At 39.7% G+C, this 19,299-nt stretch overlaps 1 protein-coding gene across 14 annotated transcripts in view; it reads right to left on the reverse strand.

The window, feature by feature from the left end:
• Positions 1 to 19,299, reverse strand: part of hdac5 (histone deacetylase 5) — a 438,683-nt gene that overhangs the window by 109,034 nt on the left and 310,350 nt on the right. For all 14 annotated transcript variants that reach the window (XM_087977867.1, XM_043675117.2, XM_043675114.2 and 11 more), the window contains 4 exons: positions 13,792 to 13,923; positions 10,228 to 10,340; positions 4,743 to 4,877; positions 3,418 to 3,640 (listed from right to left, as the gene is read on the reverse strand). In XM_087977867.1, coding sequence (XP_087833993.1) covers positions 3,418 to 3,640; positions 4,743 to 4,877; positions 10,228 to 10,340; positions 13,792 to 13,923 — 603 coding nt within the window. The remainder of the gene's footprint in view (positions 1 to 3,417; positions 3,641 to 4,742; positions 4,878 to 10,227; positions 10,341 to 13,791; positions 13,924 to 19,299) is intronic.

Here is a 19,299-nt window from a genome sequence, read left to right on the forward strand (position 1 = left end):
TAACTGATAAATTTGCAAGAAGTTTACCACTTCACTTTCCACATCAGAAATATAATCAGTCATTGCAACATGTTAAAATGAGTGAAGCATGACCACAAAACATGAAGAATAAATCATGCTCTTTTACAATTTATAATTTTATACAATATTATAAGTAATATCTGTACATTGTTTCCTCATATACAGAGCATGTAACAACAAAAGCGAAAGTCCAAACTAATAATTAGCCCTTATACTATTGAAAGAACAATATTTCTTTTAATAAACCCAAATTAATTGCAGAGAAAGAAAAACCTTAACTATATTTTAATTTTTTTCTCACAACTAAAGCCCACAGAGGTGATTACGTTGTATTAAAGTTCAACATGACAGATAAATTATAATGTGAATATGATAGCTCAGTTGCATGTTTGGTGAATATATCACTTCTAATATATAGTTATTACCATTCATTAAACATTTTCAGTTAGATCAAATTTTTTAAAACTTTAAAAACATAGGTTTATTTAGATAAGTGGATGCACTCAATAACTTTGGACTTGAACACTCAATCTTTGCATGTGACCTTTTAATAAGCAGATTTTTCTCTCAAGTTTCATTAACAAGATGCAATGTTTACACTATTACATAGGAGTTTATTTAGAAGCAGTATTGTAGCCAAAAAGATTTTAATTTAGAATAATGAATTAAGTTAACTACTGCAAACTCCTGTAAAACAAGGAAGCAGAGGGTAATACTGGAAGGATGGTTGTCAGACTGGAGGCCTGCGAGTAGTGGAGTGCCTCAAAGGTCAGTGTTGGACCCATTACTGTTTTTATCTATATGACTATATAATTTAGTAATTGGCATACACAATTCTTTATCAATGAATTGCTTGTACTCATGTTTGTTAATTTAATAATGGAGTATTGTCTTACCAGATTTACCCTGTGTCCATAGTCTGAAATAGCTCTACATACAGAAGATGCCAATTAGCACTGAGTTGAATTCAAAGTGGTACTTGTCAGAGGGTCATCTGAACTATCACTTTAAAACTTCTCCCAGAGGAAAAAAAAAATTTCCACCCAAAAATAGAATTAATATTATAACTTAATATTATAATTTAATATTAAAACTCCTAATATTAAAACTCCCTCCAAAATTAAGGAAGGGATATAATTGAAACATGGGGCGGCATGGTGGCTCAATGGTTTGTACTGCTGCCTCACAGCACCAGGGACTCGGGTTCGATTCCAGCCTCGGGCGACTGTCTGTGTGGAGGTTGCACACTCTCCCAGTGTCTGCGTGGGTTTCCTCCGTACTCCGGTTTCCTCCCACAATCCAAAGATGGGCAGGTCAGATGAATTGGCCATGCTAAATTGTCCATAGTGTTAGGTGCATTAATTAGGGATAAATATAGGGGAATGGATCTGGTTGGGTCGGTGTGGACTTGTTGGGTCAAAGGGCCTGTTTCCATATTGTAGGGAATCTAATCTAATTGATTGAATTAAAATTGAAATGCAAAGATTTGATGTAGCTCATAATACTTGTTTGTATTTAGAGGGAGACACACAAGTAACTGTTCATTTACACTCTTTTGACCCAGGTATAAAAGAGTCTTTACTACGGGTTAAGGCATAGTGCTCTCAGATACAACTCTGACTTTGTAATCAAGACTGCCAACAAGGGTGGTACTGTTGTTGTCTAGCGCATTGACTTCCTATCTTCCCCCGGACCATGACCCCACCATGGAACACCAGGCTATTGTGTCCACAATGCTCACTAATATCATTTCATCTGGTAATCTCAATGCCTCTAAATTCATAGTCCCCCTAAGCATGTGCAGCCCACTTCTACTTCCATCCCATAATCCACAAACAGGACTGCCTGGGCGGAACCATTGTTTCTGCCTGCTCCTGCCTCACAGAACTCATCTCTTTTTACCTTGATTTGATTTTTTTCTCCCCTTGTTGTGACTCTTCCAACTTACATCCACCATTCTTCAAACACTTTCAGTTTCAGAGTTTCTAGTTTGAGGCTCCAGTTGCCTCCTCCTTACCATGGATATGTAATTCCTTTTCACAACCACCCCTCATCAGGATAGTCTCTGTTTCTTGCGTAAAAAAGGCCCCATTCACCACCACTCTTTTTTTGCCTGACCTAGCTTGTCCTTACTTTGAACAAGTTTTCCTTTAACTCCTCCCACTTTTTTCAGGTCAAAGGGGTGGCCATGGGCACCTGCATGGGCTCCTTTTATGCCCGTCTCATTGTGGACTATGTCTACCGTTCCATGTTTAAGTCATATTCCGGCCCCACTCACAACTCTTTCTCTGGTACGTCGATGACATCATTGTTGCTACTTCCCTCTCTCGTCCAGAATTGAAAGCTTTTATCAATTTTGCTTCCAATTTTCCACCCTGGTGGATCACCTGGTCCATCTTTGACTTCTCCCTTCCCTTCCTCAATATCTCTGTTTCCATTTCTAGGGATAGGCTGGCCACTGATATCCACTACAAACACATCAACTTACCAAGTTCCTTTGCTTCTTGTGAAGGCTCTATTCCATTCTCCCAGTTTCTTGTCTCCATCACATCAGTTCTGATGGTGTAACTTCTATAAGGAAGCCTCCGAAATGTCCACCTTTTTCTTCAACCAAGTATTCCCCACCACCATGGTTGACAGGTACCTCAGCCATGTTTGACTCATCTCCCGCACTTCAGCCCTCAACCCCTCTCTTCCCTCCCACAGTGATAGTGGTCCCCCACCGTTTTATCTATTTCTTTGTCTGTCCAATTGTTTTTCTCTCCCTCTGGGCTCTATCTCCACCTATCGTTTACTCCTTCCCCACTTCCCCAACCACTTCTTTGGGATATACACCTATCTTTTCCTAGCTACAATCACTTCTGAGTCAGGGTCAGTAGACCCAAAATGTTGACTTTGACTTCTCTCCACAGATGCTGCCAGACCTGCTGAGCTTTTCCAGTAATTTCTGTTGGATTCGGTTTCTGATTTACAGCATCTGCAGTTCTATGGTTTTCTGCAAAGCAGTTTAATACCACTCTGAATAAATTATCAAAATGGCAGGTACTCACTTCAACAAAAAAAGGGCAAAACCTTATTGGTCCGAATATAACAAAATATTTAAATGATAACATTAACACAGAGAATTTATCTACTTGCAACATTGCTCATTAATAAATAAATGGGAAACACACTTATGTAAAATCAATTCTTCACTTCACAGATTCTTAGATTATTCTGCATTGATTATCCTATCAGATCTGCGAAGCCATGCTTTAAAAATCTTGTCACTCATAAAAGAATTACAAATGTCATAAACCTGACAATCATTATCAATTTGGGACTTGTCTCTCTCAAGTTATTGCTTTTTAATAAATTTTCCGATACACTGTGAAGGCTTTTGTAAAAACTATTCACCAGCTATCAAAGCATTTTGCTGACGAGCTTGCTCTAGAAGCAGCACATGTTGAAGAAGCGAGGGGTGGCTGTGAGTGTTGGTTTCTCCTTCAACTGCCGTTGTGGGCAAACCTGATGGTAGCGAGGTGGTACTCACGAACTTCCCTGTTAAGGCACCACCCTGACGCAAAGACTGAATAGCTTGCCTTTCTGCTTCTTGTTGGGCTGACATCTTTTGTGATGCCTATAAATAGTAAAAAAAGGCATTACAGGTTGTTCTGCTATAACACATATTTTATTAATGCGAATTCGCTATAACACAATTGATGAATTGGTGACACTGTTTCACGTGAACTTTTAAACCATATATTGGTTACAATATGACTCCGACTCCATTGGTTTAAATGGTGCTGCTATTATGCAATTTTTTAACAACATGGGATTGCACGAGAACAGAACTACTGCATTATAGCAGAACTGACTGTATTCATCAAACGAAAACAAATGAAATTCTATAACAGAACTTGCATCTCCCTCCCTTCTACCTACTTATATCATTTTACTGAGTTGTTTCACACACTCATTCTTTTCAACCTTATAGTTACAGCAGGCTGAGAAGAATGAAATCAAAATTAAGACCAGAATAAAAAACTGCAGATTAAAACAGGAAAGCCAACAACCAAACCTTTTGAAATTGGAATGGCCTATTTGACAATTAAGTGTATCTAGTCTAATCCTCTGTACACACACCACAAATGGAGAAATAGCATAAAAATCTAGCATTAAAAGAATACACCAATCATTGTACTTAGCCGAAGTGCAGGGGTTGAATTATAAAAAAAATTAGCTATTTCTATACATAGTATTTCATTACCACACATTTTAAGAAACAGTGAATGCTCTATTCTGACAAGCTCTCAAAACAATTTGATCAAAAAGCCAAGTACCTCCAAATGAAATGGATCATTTAAAAATAGATCTACAATGTTTGCAATGTGCTTTTCTCCCCACAATTACTTGGTTGAGATGTCTTCTCATATACTTTAAGATTCTTTGGACTGGTATAGTTTTAACATCAGTCTTATGAATCAAGAGGCAAAGGTACCACAGAAACACACAAATGGAGCTAAGACCGTTTTTATTGGCATGATTTGCCACCAAACTCTGAAGTACTTCATGTTCAGTGTCATTCAAAAATCACTGTTTAATTGTAAATTAAGGTCCTACAATAGCAGTTCTGTTCAATTAAAAATTAAACAATGAGACATGAACTAAGTGAGATCATTTTTAGTTACTGAAGTGCACCCACTGAGTTATTGTTCCATAAAATAAAAGTGTTTACTTACATTGATCTGTGCATTGGATACTGTGACTGTAGCTGGGAGCCCAAGGGAAATGTTAGGTAGTGAAGGAGATGTATAGAGACTCAGCTGACTTACTGATCCATCAGCGTTCACTGCTTTGTGATGTGGATGCATATGCTGTGGATTAAAAAAAATGCTTTAGATGGTGTTTATTGAGGCGCTGACTTAACCAAATGCTATTCTTTCTCCAACTGGATTTGATATTGTTTTTGATATAAATCAGCTGCACATGCTGCAAAAGAACAAAACATGATTGTATTCTGGGAATACATACACCTTTCTCAACTTGCAACAACAATTCACTGCCAAATTCAGCAAGACTTTGCATTCAACTCTCAATTTGATTTTTGTCCAGTTTGACTATTGGTATGATGGTGACAACATTCATTGTGCACATGAGGACATTTGAAAGCTATCGTTAATGGGTATTAACAAGAACTTACTGGGTTTCTTTACCCAAAAGAAAGTTCAGTTGAATTTTAAATATTTAGTGCAAAAATAATCCAAAGATGGTGCAGGTTAGGTGAACTGGCCATGCTAAATTGCCCATAGTGTTCCGGGATATGTAGGTTAGGTGCATTAATCAGGGGTTCTATGTTCAAATAGTTTATTTTGCTTATAATACTAGTTTATAACTTCAGTACAAATGTGGAGCAATAACCAATAGCTAAACTTCTCTGACATGGTTCAAACAATGTACATTTTTAACTTAGAAAGATATGGGATTAATGATAAATGGAAAAGTCACATTGGGCCAATGATAACAAATACAGTATTGATATGTGGCTTTCAAGAGTTCTATGATTTTAAATGTTTAATTTATATCTGAATCGTTCAAAGTACTAATTATGACTTTTTTAAAACAAATTTGCTTAATCAATTCAACACACACATCTGAACAGGTTTGTTTGAGGGCTGAATCTCTGAAGTGGTTTATATTTTAACATGTAATTAATTTGATCTTAAAGATCATATGCCTCGTAAGTTCCTCACTGGCTAGATCAAATACTAACACTTCAAACTGACTCCCGCAATGGATAATCTGAATTTAAGGAGAAAGTGAGGTCTGCAGATGCTGGAGATCAAAGTTGAAACTTTATTGCTGGAACAGCACAGCAGGTCAGGCAGCATCCAGGGAACAGGAGATTCGACGTTTCAGGCACAGGCCCTTCTTCAGGAATGAGCAGAGAGTGTTCAGCAGGAGAAGATAAAAGGTAGGGAGGAGGGACTTGGAGGAGGGGCGTTGGAAATGTGATAGGTGGAAAGAGGTCAAGGTGAGGGTGATAGGTCGGAGTAGGATGGAGGCGGAGAGGTCAAGAAGAAGACTATGTCAGTCTTCTTCTTGACCGCAGGTCAGGAAGGCGGTGCCGGGCTGGAGGGATCCGGCTGAGACAAGGTGGGGGGAGGGGGGGATGAAGAAACTGGTGAAGTCCAAGTTCATCCCCTGCGGTTGGAGGGTTCCCAGTCGGAAGATAAGACGCTCCTCCTCCGACCGTCGGGTTGTTGTGGTTTGGTGGTGGATGAGTCCAATGACCTGCATATCCTCGGTGGAGTGGGAGGGGGAGTTGAAATGCTGTGCTACAGGTTGGTTGGGTTGGTTCGTCCGGGTGGCCCAGAGGTGCTCTCTGAATCGCTCCGCAAGTAGGCGGCCTGTCTCCCCAATATAGAGGAGGCCACACCGGCTGCAGCGGATGCAGTAGATGATGTGGGTGGAGGTGCAGGTGAATCTGTGGCGGATATGGAAGTTTCCTTTGGGGCCTTGGAGAGAAGTGAATCCTCCCACTTTCTCCAAACAAAAGGAGAAGCCATGGGCACCCGCATGGGACCCAGCTATGCCTGCCTCTTCGTAGGGTATGTGGAACAATCCATCTTCCGCAACTACACTGGCCCCACCCCCGATCTTTTCCTTCGCTACATTGATGACTGTATCGGCGCTACCTCGTGCTCCCACGAGGAGGTTGAACAGTTCATCCACTACACTAACACCTTCCACCCCAACCTCAAATTCACCTGGACAGTCTCGGACTCCTCCCTCCCCTTCCTAGACCTTTCTGTTTCTATCTCAGGCGACCGAATCAACACGGACATCTACTACAAACCAACCGACTCCCACAGCTACCTGGACTACACCTCCTCCCATCCTGCCCCCTGTAAAAACGCCATCCCATTCTCCCAATTCCTTCGTCTCCGCCGCATCTGCTCCCAGGAGGACCAGTTCAAAATACGTACAACACAGATGGCCTCCTTCTTCAAGGACCGCAATTTCCCCCCCGACGTGGTCGACGGTGCCCTCCACCGCATCTCCTCCACTTCCCGCTCCTCCGCCCTTGAGCCCCGCCCCTCCAACCGCCACCAGGACAGAACCCCACTGGTCCTCACCTACCACCCCACCAATCTCCATGTACAGCGCATCATCCGCCGTCACTTCCGCCACCTCCAAACAGACCCCAGCACCAAGGATATATTTCCCTCCCCTCCCCTATCAGCTTTCCGTAGAGACCACTCCCTCCGCGACTCCCTTGTCAGATCCACACTCCCCACCGACCCAACCTCCACTCCCGGCACCTTCCCTGGCAACCGCAGGAGGTGCAACACTTGCGCCCACACCTCCCCCCTCACTTCTCTCCAAGGCCCCAAAGGAAACTTCCATATCCGCCACAGATTCACCTGCACCTCCACCCACATCATCTACTGCATCAGCTGCAGCCGGTGTGGTCTCCTCTATATTGGGGAGACAGGCCGCCTACTTGCGGAGCGATTCAGAGAGCACCTCTGGGCCACCCGGACGAACCAACCCAACCAACCTGTAGCACAGCATTTCAACTCCCCCTCCCACTCCACCGAGGATATGCAGGTCATTGGACTCATCCACCGCCAAACCACAACAACCCGACGGTCGGAGGAGGAGCGTCTTATCTTCCGACTGGGAACCCTCCAACTGCAGGGGATGAACTTGGACTTCACCAGTTTCTTCATCCCCCCTCCCCCCACCTTGTCTCAGCCGGATCCCTCCAGCCCGGCACCGCCTTCCTGACCTGCAGTCTTCTTCTTGACCTCTCCGCCTCCATCCTACTCCGACCTATCACCCTCACCTTGACCTCTTTCCACCTATCACATTTCCAACGCCCCTCCTCCAAGTCCCTCCTCCCTACCTTTTATCTTCTCCTGCTGAACACTCTCTGCTCATTCCTGAAGAAGGGCCTGTGCCCGAAACGTCGAATCTCCTGTTCCCTGGATGCTGCCTGACCTGCTGTGCTGTTCCAGCAATAAAGTTTCATAATCTGAATTTAATCCCTAAAGTTACTAAAGTGCATAGTGAAAGCTTCTGCTGCATGAAATTCAGTCTAACCAATGAGATATGCTTACCATCTAATTCATAGTTAAGTTGAACTTTTAAAATGCATTAAACTAAAAAGTCAGAAAGTTAACAACATCATGCCATCATACAAAACATTTTTGAGTCTCACCAAATTTGTAAAGGGCAAGAACTGTTTGGGACAATTCACTTACTCATGATGATTGCAGTTGAGGAATTACATGAAACCTAACTTTCAGATTCCTGCTTTCAAATGCAGAAACTCAAATTACATTATTCACCTAATCTGGATCTATGGGTGCTTTTGCTTGCATTCAGAATAAAACCATATTTTTAAAAGACATGGCAGCCTTTCACTGGAGACAATGGCTATTCCAAGTCGAATGATCACACAAATCACATTTAAATAGACTTCTTACACTTGATATTTTTAAACAAATTTTTTAAAACAAGAGAAATTAATATTCACTAACAGTAATCAAGTCTTTCTGACCACAAGAACTCCTAGTGTTAGGTACATACAGAGATAAGACAATTCAAGCAATCTGATCAACTGCTTAGATATAAGTACCCAAGTTATTCTCTACATCTTGGTCCAATATACAGTAGCATTGTTACACTGATCAACATTGTGCAGATTAGATTATGCTGTCAAAATATGTCTCCCATGTCAAATTATTAGATACTGTGGGAAAAGGGATTATTAGTCAGCAGCCTCCAACTGTAGAGCAGCAGACATCTGATATGGAGACAATTGCATTTTCATATTTTAACCTCAAGAAGGATTTTGCAGAAAGTGAACAATCTTTATTATGCAGACACGCACACAAGTTTGCACAAACAAACACAGATACACTTAATTCTATTTCTATCAATTCAGTATTCCTTTTCAGGAACAATAAAGCTACCAGCTGCAAAATTTTGCTAAGACCTCAACATATTTCTTTCTTATTCAGCACTTTGAGCCCTTGCAGTAAAACAAAACTTCATAAATACTTAATAATAAAAAGCCACAACACAATTTTTATTCTGGATATGAGAGTGAATCATTCTTAATTGGAATGCATGCTGATTTGCCTTACATTTCAGGAAGCTTCCTTCATGTTCTAAACGTTTTTACTTTCAGTAGCCTCAAGGTTAACTTATTTGTGAACAGCACAAGAGTAACTGAGCTGAACATTCTAAGAGTTTAGCCTAACAGGTAAAGGTAGCAAGCTTAAATCATATGAAATATGTTTATCTGATTATAATCAAATTTGCTACTGAGTACATCACTTACTAAAATCAAACATAATCTAGAAAAAAACTTAAGAAAATAAATTACTGATTAAAATTTTAAATACATATTTTATGTTTTGTGACTGTGCATCAAGGCTGTTTTTAGGAGAGGGGTGCAATTGACAACAGTTAATTTTGAGTCAAAGTTGTATAGCATTCAAGTAGTTTACTCAGAGCTAATAATGTCATAAGTGACTTAGGAACAATAACCCATAGTGAATTAAACAGAAAGCTTTCTGCATGCTTGCTTTATTTTCAGTGCTTTCAGTAAATATCAAACATCGACACAATTAAACTACTCAAACTTAAGACGAGGTGTGAAATGTCACATGAACCTGAAATATATACTGCTCTGAAGTGGGCTAGCACATTATCAAACTCAGCCTAGACTGAAAAATAAGCTTTGCAAGTTCAGTTTTGTCATTCCAAACCCAGTTTCTACTGGTTTCTATCCCAAAGCATACAACTTGCAGCAAACTGAAAAAAAATACACTGTTGAAATTGTCATTGACTTCTGTGGCTGGGTTTAAAGTACATTGGTGAGGCAAAATGAAGCTTTTTTTAAACCATTGCTTGCAAATTATTTTAAATAAAATCTGTAGCTTGTTGCAGGATAATCTATAATATTTGCTATTTTTCACTGCAATCTTCAAGACTGAATTTTATGTGACTCGGTATCTATTATCATCTGACAATCCAAAAGCAGACTCTCAAATTATTTTCAATTTATGCACTTATGTATTGCAATGTTAACTAAAACACCAACATACAAAATGAATGCCTGCAGACTTTACAACAACTTAAAAATAAGCTAGTTATGACATGTTTAGAAATAAGTGGTTTCAAGATTTAATGGTAGGTACAAGTTATTACCTCAGAATGAATATTGGGTACAGAGCCAGTTGTTCCGTTCTCAGCAGGAATATTGTTTGAACTGTTCGGAGAACTAGGGCCAGACCCAGGTGCACTGTTACAAACTGAGGAAACTGAAATAATCAAAACAAAGAAACAAGCATGAAGGAAGCAGTAGCCTCATTATATCCTAACCAAATGCTCAAGACCAAGAAGCATAGATTAAAACTCACTATCAAAACAAGCGATGGTTACATATTCATTCAAGGAATAGTTTGCCATTTTTTAATTTCAAAAGATGAAAGAGCTTGAATGACTCACTGGTCAGGTTTTTTTTGACTTCTGCACTTTTCAACTAGTAAATTTCGAACCATTTACATTAATGGGTGGAAAATTACTGGGTGGCAAGTGCAGGCAGAAAATCATATGTACAATATTATCGTTTTAACAACCATCATGGATACGATAACTAGTTTTTCTTGGTTTTATTTAATTTGAGAATTACATTAAAATTGATACTGTAGTAGGTTGTGTAGCTTTATTTACAAAATGAAATTTCTTGGGTATTTAATAATTTCAAGCAGGTTTTTCAGAGGACATTATTCAAAACCTGGAACTTGTCCAAGACTCCTGTGTAGATAGAAGAATAAAATAATTCTTGTGGCAACAGGACAACATGCTTTTTTTTTTTACAAAAAAGGACAAACATAAAATATTTTTTCTGAAACCATTTAAACTACATGGACTATTGCCATTATAATAATCTGAGTACAAACTTCCTCTCTACAATGCTACAGCATTCATATTTAATATGGAAAGAATAATGGTACCCATTGCTGCTAGGCACCAAGTTATACAATGTAATTTAAAAGCTTTAAGACCGAAACTTGTTTGGTCTTACAAAACTTAAGCATTGCTGAAACAAAAAACAACTTTGTTTTTTACATTCACCAGAACAAAACACATGAACACCAATTCAAAGGGAAACCAATATTTATAGTGCATGAGAAGAAAGTTGCTTCTCTGGGAAGCAAGGGAGGAGATTGCAGAGCCATTGGCCTTGATTTTTATGTCCTCCACCGCCACTCCCTCACTGCCCCATGCCTGGAGGAAGAACGCCTCATCTTCTGCCTCAGAACACTTCAACCCCACGGCATCAATGTGGATTTCACCAGTTTCTTCATTTCCCCTCCCCCACCTTACCCCAATTTCAATCTGCCAGCTCAGCACCATCCTCATGACCTGTCCTACCTGCCAATCTTCCTTCTCATCTATCCGCTCCACCCTCCTCTCCGACCTATCACCTTCATCCCCACCTCCATCCACCTATTGTACTCTTAGCTACCTTCTCCCCAGCCTCACCCCCCTCCCATTTATCTCTCCACCCTGGAGGGTCACAGCCTCATTCCTGATGAAGGGCTTTTCCCCGAAACATCGATTTTTCTGCTCCATGGATGCTGCCTGACCTGCTGTGCTTTTCCAGCACCACTCTAATCTTGACTCTGATCTCCAGTATCTGCAGTCCTCACTTTCACCTTTAGACAGAACAAGCCAACATACAAAGAAACGTTGCAATAATGATCTTGTACTGATCATTATGGCATATTAAATCTGGGTCAGAAGAGAGTCAGATACAGAGCAGTGACAAAACTGCTCCAAGGCCATATACTAACAATATATATCATATAACTGGCACAACCAACAAGACAAACCATATATGATTTCGTGAGGTGCTGCAAATCTAAACTAAAATAGTGTTGAGTGCCAGAGACAGAAACCCTGCTCAAAATGAACTCTCAAAGTTGCTCTTCCATTCTGTCACCATACAGAAAGTGGAATGTTGGACTGCTCTACCAACAGACTGAAGACTAATTTTTGTACATTAATTTCCTTCTCCTGCATTGTTTTCAGTCATTTCTTTGCCTTCCCTGCCTCCAGCCACACAAATGGCTACAAATGGTTCAGATACTTTTTAGGATTTTCCAAAGCTAATGAAAAAGAATTTCACCCTACTTGGTCATTATGCTGTGTTACATCAAATTATTCAACTTTCAATCATATTTACACTCTTTATGTGGTCCCTACACCTATACAGATCTATATCTATAGCAGTGAGTAATGTTGCAAACAGAGAGTTAGGCTTGGGAACATGACAAGTTTGTAAAACTTGAACTAGCTGTTAACCAATTAGAACTGACTTACATGGCCCGATTGTATTCAGGTTGTACTAACAGCAAAAACTGAATTAAAACTAAAAATGATAAAATTAAAATCTGAGCTTCAAAACATAGACACGACACAATATACTAGTGAAAGTATCATGCACTGAGCACCATATTAATGAACCACATATCAAGTCATGCATCACAGTATATTGGTAAGTTTTCAATACATTTTGCTTAAATTATTCAATAAAAGAAATGCAAGAATTAGTTTTTGGAACTGCACAAAGAACGGTGAATTGTTATATTTATAAAATAAAGATCTTAATACAGGTTTTTCTGCTATAACATGGTGGTTCTGTTCTCATGCAAACCAGAGTTAAAAGAAAATCGTATAATAGCAGCACAATTTAAACTAATGGGGATGGAATCGCGGTATAATCAAAACACACTTCAAAAGTTCACACTTTAGAAATAGTGCCCCAAATCATCAATCACATTAAAGCGAATTTGCATTAATGAAACGTGCGTTGTATGAAAACTGCCTGTACCTTTCAAGAATTGACTTTGCATTATTTGCACAGAATTCTAGAAGTCAGCTGTGACCAGACTTGAAACATCAACTCTATTTCTCTCCACAGATGCTGCCAGACCTGGCGAATTTCTGCAGCATTGTGTTTGCTTCAGATTTACAGCACTCGTACATTTTGCTTTTAGTTACTTGTGTGAGACTCTCAGAGAAAATGAGGACTGCAGATGCTGGAGATCAGAGTTGAAAAGTGTGGGGCTGGAAATATACAGCAGATCAGGCATCCAAGGAGAAGGAGAGTCGATGTTTTGGGAATAAGCCCTTCATCAGAAGCCTTCCTGTTGAAGGGCTCATGCCCGAAACATTGACTCTCCTGCTCCTTGGAGACTGCCAGACCTGTTGTACTTTTCAGTGCCACACTTTTCGACTGTGACTCTCTGAAGCCTCAAAGTTTATTCAGTGTGTGTTTGAGCCATATAGACTTGGAATGTTTCAAATTTGATCATGTTATCCTTGCATGAGGGTGGAATAAATCATCCACTTCTGATGATTACATTTCTGATTGCTCCCCTGTAATTTCTGAGGTTTGCTTCTCTGGATACAGACAAGGACAGAATTGTTTTTTTTGTCTTTGGTACTCAGCAGTAAAATCATGTTATGGTACATATATCTTGGACGAGACAATGATGATCCTTTGGCACCTGTGGAACTATCCTGCAGCAGTCATTTATCACTTTAACATGGCTATTTTAGCTTTTCATTTAAAACCAATTTTAGCAGCATACACAATACGATGGCAGCAAAAAATTACTACTGGATCGGGTTTAATTTAGCTTTGGATTATAAATAGTTGTCGGATGATGCATCACACTGTATTCAATTCTGCAAACTTACCTGTGATTTCTATAGCTCTCTTCTTGAATGTGCTAATTATTGTGCCATCTTTTCTCCTCAATAATGGGCTGCTTCTCCTCTCAGCCACCTTCTGTTTTAATCTGGAACGTACCTTCAAATTGGGTTCAGAAGCTGTGTACATTATTTCAAGAAAAAAAATTAAAACTTTGCTCTGAAAAAGTTTTTTTTTGCCTTAATAAGCAAGCACAAAGTGTTTAACATTAATTGGAATGAAGAAGGGATGAAGGCTTACTAAATGATCATTAATTGAATGACATCAGATTATTGGCTCAAAAATTTGCTTTCCTCATGAGGTATAAATTCTTGCAAGCACGATCATTTTCAGACCAGAACACATTTAAATGAATACAGTTAATAATTACTTTGCCACTTCTGGAGAACAGTTAAATTTGTTGTACCGTCCCATAAAAAATTAAGCATGCAGATCTACTGACTTCTGCTCTTTGACATCAATTGCAAAATTGTCACAAATTTATAATTATTTTTACACACATTAGATTTGATTCAATATTAAAAAACACAAACTTGAAAATACTGACGTGTCATTTTCATGAATACTATGCTATTTACCTTGATGAAATATTGAAAACAAACAAAAAGTTCATTCAAAACAACAATGCACATGGGAAAAGCTATTCTCCAGTGTCAGTCATGGGTTACTCAGTAGAGCATTAAAAAAGTGGTAAAATTTAGATTTGTACCCTTGTTTACATCAAAAGACCTTTCTGATCTTTTTAATTATAAAGCATCTCATATAAATTAATGCAAAGCAATTTAAAAACCTGAAGGATAACACAGGGTAGCCAACATTATTTCCAAACTGGACTCATTTGTGGGTGTGATTAAATAAGAAGAAAATATTCATTTTTCAGCTTGAAATCAACATGGATGAGGACAACTAACAAGTGATAATGAATTTTGTGTATTATCGATTACAAAATTAAATACTGCTTTGAGTAAAGAATTGCACAGCTTATATCACTACACATGTTCACAAATTACCCACATGGTTCACTAATGTCCCTTAGGGAAGAAAATCTACGATCCTTTACCTGGTCTGGCAGATACATGACTCCAGGCCCACAACAATGGGGTTGACAATGGGGTTGTCTTCTGAAATGGCGTAGAGAGCCACTCAATTCAAGGACAATTTGGGATGGGCAACAAATATCTCATCAACAATGTCTACAACCCATATAAGAATAAAAAAAATTGCAAGTTCTACCTTATTGTGAGAAAGTAAATGCTCAACAAATCGTACACTTGCATATACACATTATTTGCTGTAACCTACAAGATCACAGACTGAGATTCAGTATGCAAGATCATACTGATCAGCTCTTTCCTAAGTTGAATGGACACAATGGGCCAAATGAATTTCTACAGTGCCACAAATTTGACTGAATTATATTTTCTCCTTTGAAATCCCTGTTCAATTATCTTTTCTGTCTGTGTACTATGTATTATTCCTGAATAAATAAAAAACAGAACATAGGACTTAGGAGCAGGAGTAGGTCATTTGGTTCCCTGAGCCTGTTCTGTCATTCTTTAAACTCAATGCTGATCTGATTGTGCTCTTAAGTAACTCCATCTTCCTGTCTTTTCCTCTCCACCACCAACACCACCACACACATGCAGCTCCCCACATCCCCCACCCCCATCCCCATCCACAACTCCAACCACCACAGCCTGCTGTCTATCAATATTCAAAGCTGGGTTAGATAGAATTAAGTCAAAGATCCTCCCTCCAGTCATTTCTGATGAAAAAATAAATCACAGACTAAACTCTTTGAGCAAAAACATCATCTCCACCTTACAAGTAAACCTCTTATCCTTTAACCGTATCCTCTAATTCTGGTCTCAACCCAAGAGGAAACATTCGCCTTATATCCATCCCATCAAGTCCCTCACAATCTCATATGTCTCAATGAGATCACCTTGCATTGCTGGTCTAAATGGTATGTGCCAACCTGTTGAAATTTTCATTCTAAGATCAGCTTTCATCCCTGGAATGAGGTGCGTGAATGTTCTGTGAACTGCCTCTTAATGCAATTACATCCTTTTTTCAAATAAGGAGTTCAAAATTGTACACAGTATTCCAGAAGTGATCTCACGAAGGCCCTGCACGGTTGCAGTAATTCGGGGAACAAAGAAATGGCAGAAGAGTTGAATTGGTACTTCAGATCTGTCTTCACTGGGGAAAACACAAGCAAACTCCCAGAGGTAACAGTGGCTGAAGGACCTGAACTGAAGGGAATTTATATTTGCCAGGAATTGGTGTTGGAGAGACTGGTAGGTCTGAAGGTTGATAAGTCCCCGGGGCCTGATGGTCTACATCCCAGGGTACTGAAGGAGGTGGCTCGAGAAATCGTGGATGCGTTGGTGATTATTTTCCAGAGTTCGATAGATTCAGGATCAGTTTCTGCGCATTGGAGGGTGGCTAATGTTGTACCACTTTTTCAGAAAGGAGCGAGAGAGAAAGCAGAAATTTATAGACCAGTTAGTCTGACCTCAGTGGTGGGAAAGATGCTGGAGTCAATTATAAAGGATGAAATTACGACACATCTGGATAGCAGTAACAGGATAGGTCAGAGTCAGCATGGATTTATGAAGGGGAAATCATGCTTGACTAATCTTCTGGAATATTTTGAGGATGTAACTCTGAAGATGGACAAGGGAGATCCAGTGGATGTAGTGTACCTGGACTTTCAGAAAGCTTTTGATAAAGTCCCGCATAGGAGGTTAGTGAGCAAAATTAGGGCGCATGGTATTGGGGGTAAAGTACTGACTTGGATTGAAAATTGGTTGGCTGACAGGAAACAAAGAGTAGTGATAAACGGCTCCATTTCGGAATGGCAGGCGGTGACCAGTGGGGTACCGCAAGGATCAGTGCTGGGACCGTAGCTTTTTAACAATACATATTAATGATATAGAAGATGGTATTAATAGTAACATTAGTAAATTTGCTGATGATACAAAGTTGGGTGGCAGGGTGAAATGTGAGGAGGATGTTAGGAGATTACAGGGTGACCTGGACAGGTTAGATGAGTGGACAGATGCATGGCAGATGCAGTTTAATGTGGATAAATGTATGGTTATGCACTTTGGTGGCAAGAACAGGAAGGCAGATTACTACCTAAATGGAGTCAAGTTAGGTAAAGGGGCAGTACAAAGAGATCTGGGTGTTCTTGTACACCAGTCAATGAAGGCAAGCATGCAGGTACAGCAGGTAGTGAAGAAAGCTAATAGCATGCTGGCCTTCATAACAAGAGGGATTGAGTATAGAAGCAAAGAGGTTTTTCTGCAGCTGTACAGGGCCCTGGTGCGAGTGCACCTGGAATATTGTGTGCAGTTCTGGTCTTCAAATTTGAGGAAAGACATTCTGGCTATTGAGAGAGTGCAACGTAGGTTCACGAGGTCAATTCCTGGAATGGCGAGACTATCTTATGTTGAAAGATTGGAGCGATTGGGCTTGTATACACTTGAGTTTAGAAGACTGAGAGGGGGTCTGATTGAGACGTACAAGATTATTAAAGGATTGGACACTCTGGAGGCAGGAAACATGTTTCCGCTGATGGGTGAGTCCCGAACCAGAGGACACAGCTTAAAGATAAGGGGTAGGCCATTTAGGACAGAGATGAGGAGAAACTTCTTCACCCAGAGAGTGGTGGGTGTGTGGAATGCTCTGCCCCAGAAGGCTCTGGAGGCCCAGTCTCTGGATTCGTTTAAGAAAGAGTTGGATAGAGCTCTCAAGGATAGTGGAATCAAGGGTTATGGAGATAAGGCAGGAACAGGATACTGATTGAGGATGATCAGCCATGATCATAATGAATGGTGGTGCAGGCTCGAAGGGCAGAATGGCCTACTCCTGCACCTATTGTCTATTATTCCATTCTACTTATCATAAATGCTAACATTACATTTGCCTTGTTAATCATTTGCAGTATGTGCATGCTAATATTAGAGATGCACTTACAAACTTTCTTAATGCCGCTTTTAAGAAGATTCCTAGGAAGTATGCTGAAAAGTTTTGACTGACTTGTTTCTTGTAGCTTGAGTAAATATGTTTTCTCATCATCCTTCTTTTCACTTCCCACTCTTGAATTGCAAGTTCAGAACTATAAACTCACCACATGATAATGATAAGCACAAATAGCCAGAAATACTGACTGTTTCCATCTCAACATCAATCTGAGATCAATGCATAACAGAGTGTCAACCTTCAGTACAAGAAATTACCTGACAGGATACAGAAAAGGCTATGAGTCTCAACAACATCCAAGTGAGAGTTGAGGTCTTGGGCCTCAAGATGAACCTTTACGCAACTTATTTTTGTACAGCTACAAAACTGGCTTCTCCCGAACAAAATGCAACTTATATTCTGCCAACAAAAAGTGGGACCAATTCTATTCAGTTCTTCCAATCCGAGCAACCTATCCTCAATCATCAGTAAAAAGATGAATGGTGTCACTCTCTGTGCCATTAAACAACAGTTAACTCATTCATAATCTGATTAAAGCTGCTCAGACTGAGTTCCATCAGGACCACTCAGCTCCAGACCTTGCGACAGCAAACACGGTGAAAGTGTAGAATTCCAGTGGCATCTTGGTATTAAGATAGTATTTGAATAAGCACCTTGAGGCCCTAATAAAGCTTAAATTCAATGGGAATCAAGAGTAACACTTTCTAATGCTGGGAAGGTCAAACCTAATACAAAGAAAAACAATCATTGTTAATGGGTGCCCATTGTTTTTGTCCCAAACATCATTGATATTCTCAGGTTCATGCCTTTGATCCACTCATCTTAACTGCTTCATCCATGACTTTTCCTTTATCATAATATGATAATTGACAATGTTCACCGCAATTTGCATTCTTCAGATTAAGAAGCAGTCTATGCTACATGTAGCAAGACCTGGAAAATATTCAGACTTGAGCTGATAAGTGCAATTAATATTCACATTACACAGTACCAGGCAATTATCACCTTCAATAACAGAATTTAACTATTGTTTCTTAACATCAAATTATCATCATCAAATCCCCTGTTGGCAGAATCCTAGAGTCACCATTTACAAGAAGCAAATGGAGCAACCATTTACCAAGTACAGCTGATACAAGAGCTGAGTAGAGGCTGGAAATTCTATAATAAGTGATTCACTTCCTGGCTTACCAAAGCCTTTCCCCCAGCTGCAAGGCAAAACTCAGAAGTGTACAAGAAATTTCCACTTACTTGGATAAGAGTAATTTCAACATTCAAGCAGCTCAACATCATCCAATAAAAACAAGCCCAATAATAACAATCCACCCATCACCTTGAATACTTACTTGCTCCACGATGAACACACCATAGCTGTAGTGTGTCTTATTTACTGGGTGTACTTTAGTAACTTACTAATGTTTCTCTGACAACACCTCCCATAACCTATACTACCTGAATTGGCATGTGGAAATATCACTACCTCCAACTATCCATAGCATTCTGAA

This window comes from Chiloscyllium plagiosum, unplaced genomic scaffold, assembly GCF_037043375.1.
Source record: "Chiloscyllium plagiosum isolate Xiang-an unplaced genomic scaffold, Cpla_swu_hap1 HiC_scaffold_32, whole genome shotgun sequence".
Taxonomy (NCBI): Eukaryota; Metazoa; Chordata; class Chondrichthyes; order Orectolobiformes; family Hemiscylliidae; genus Chiloscyllium; species Chiloscyllium plagiosum.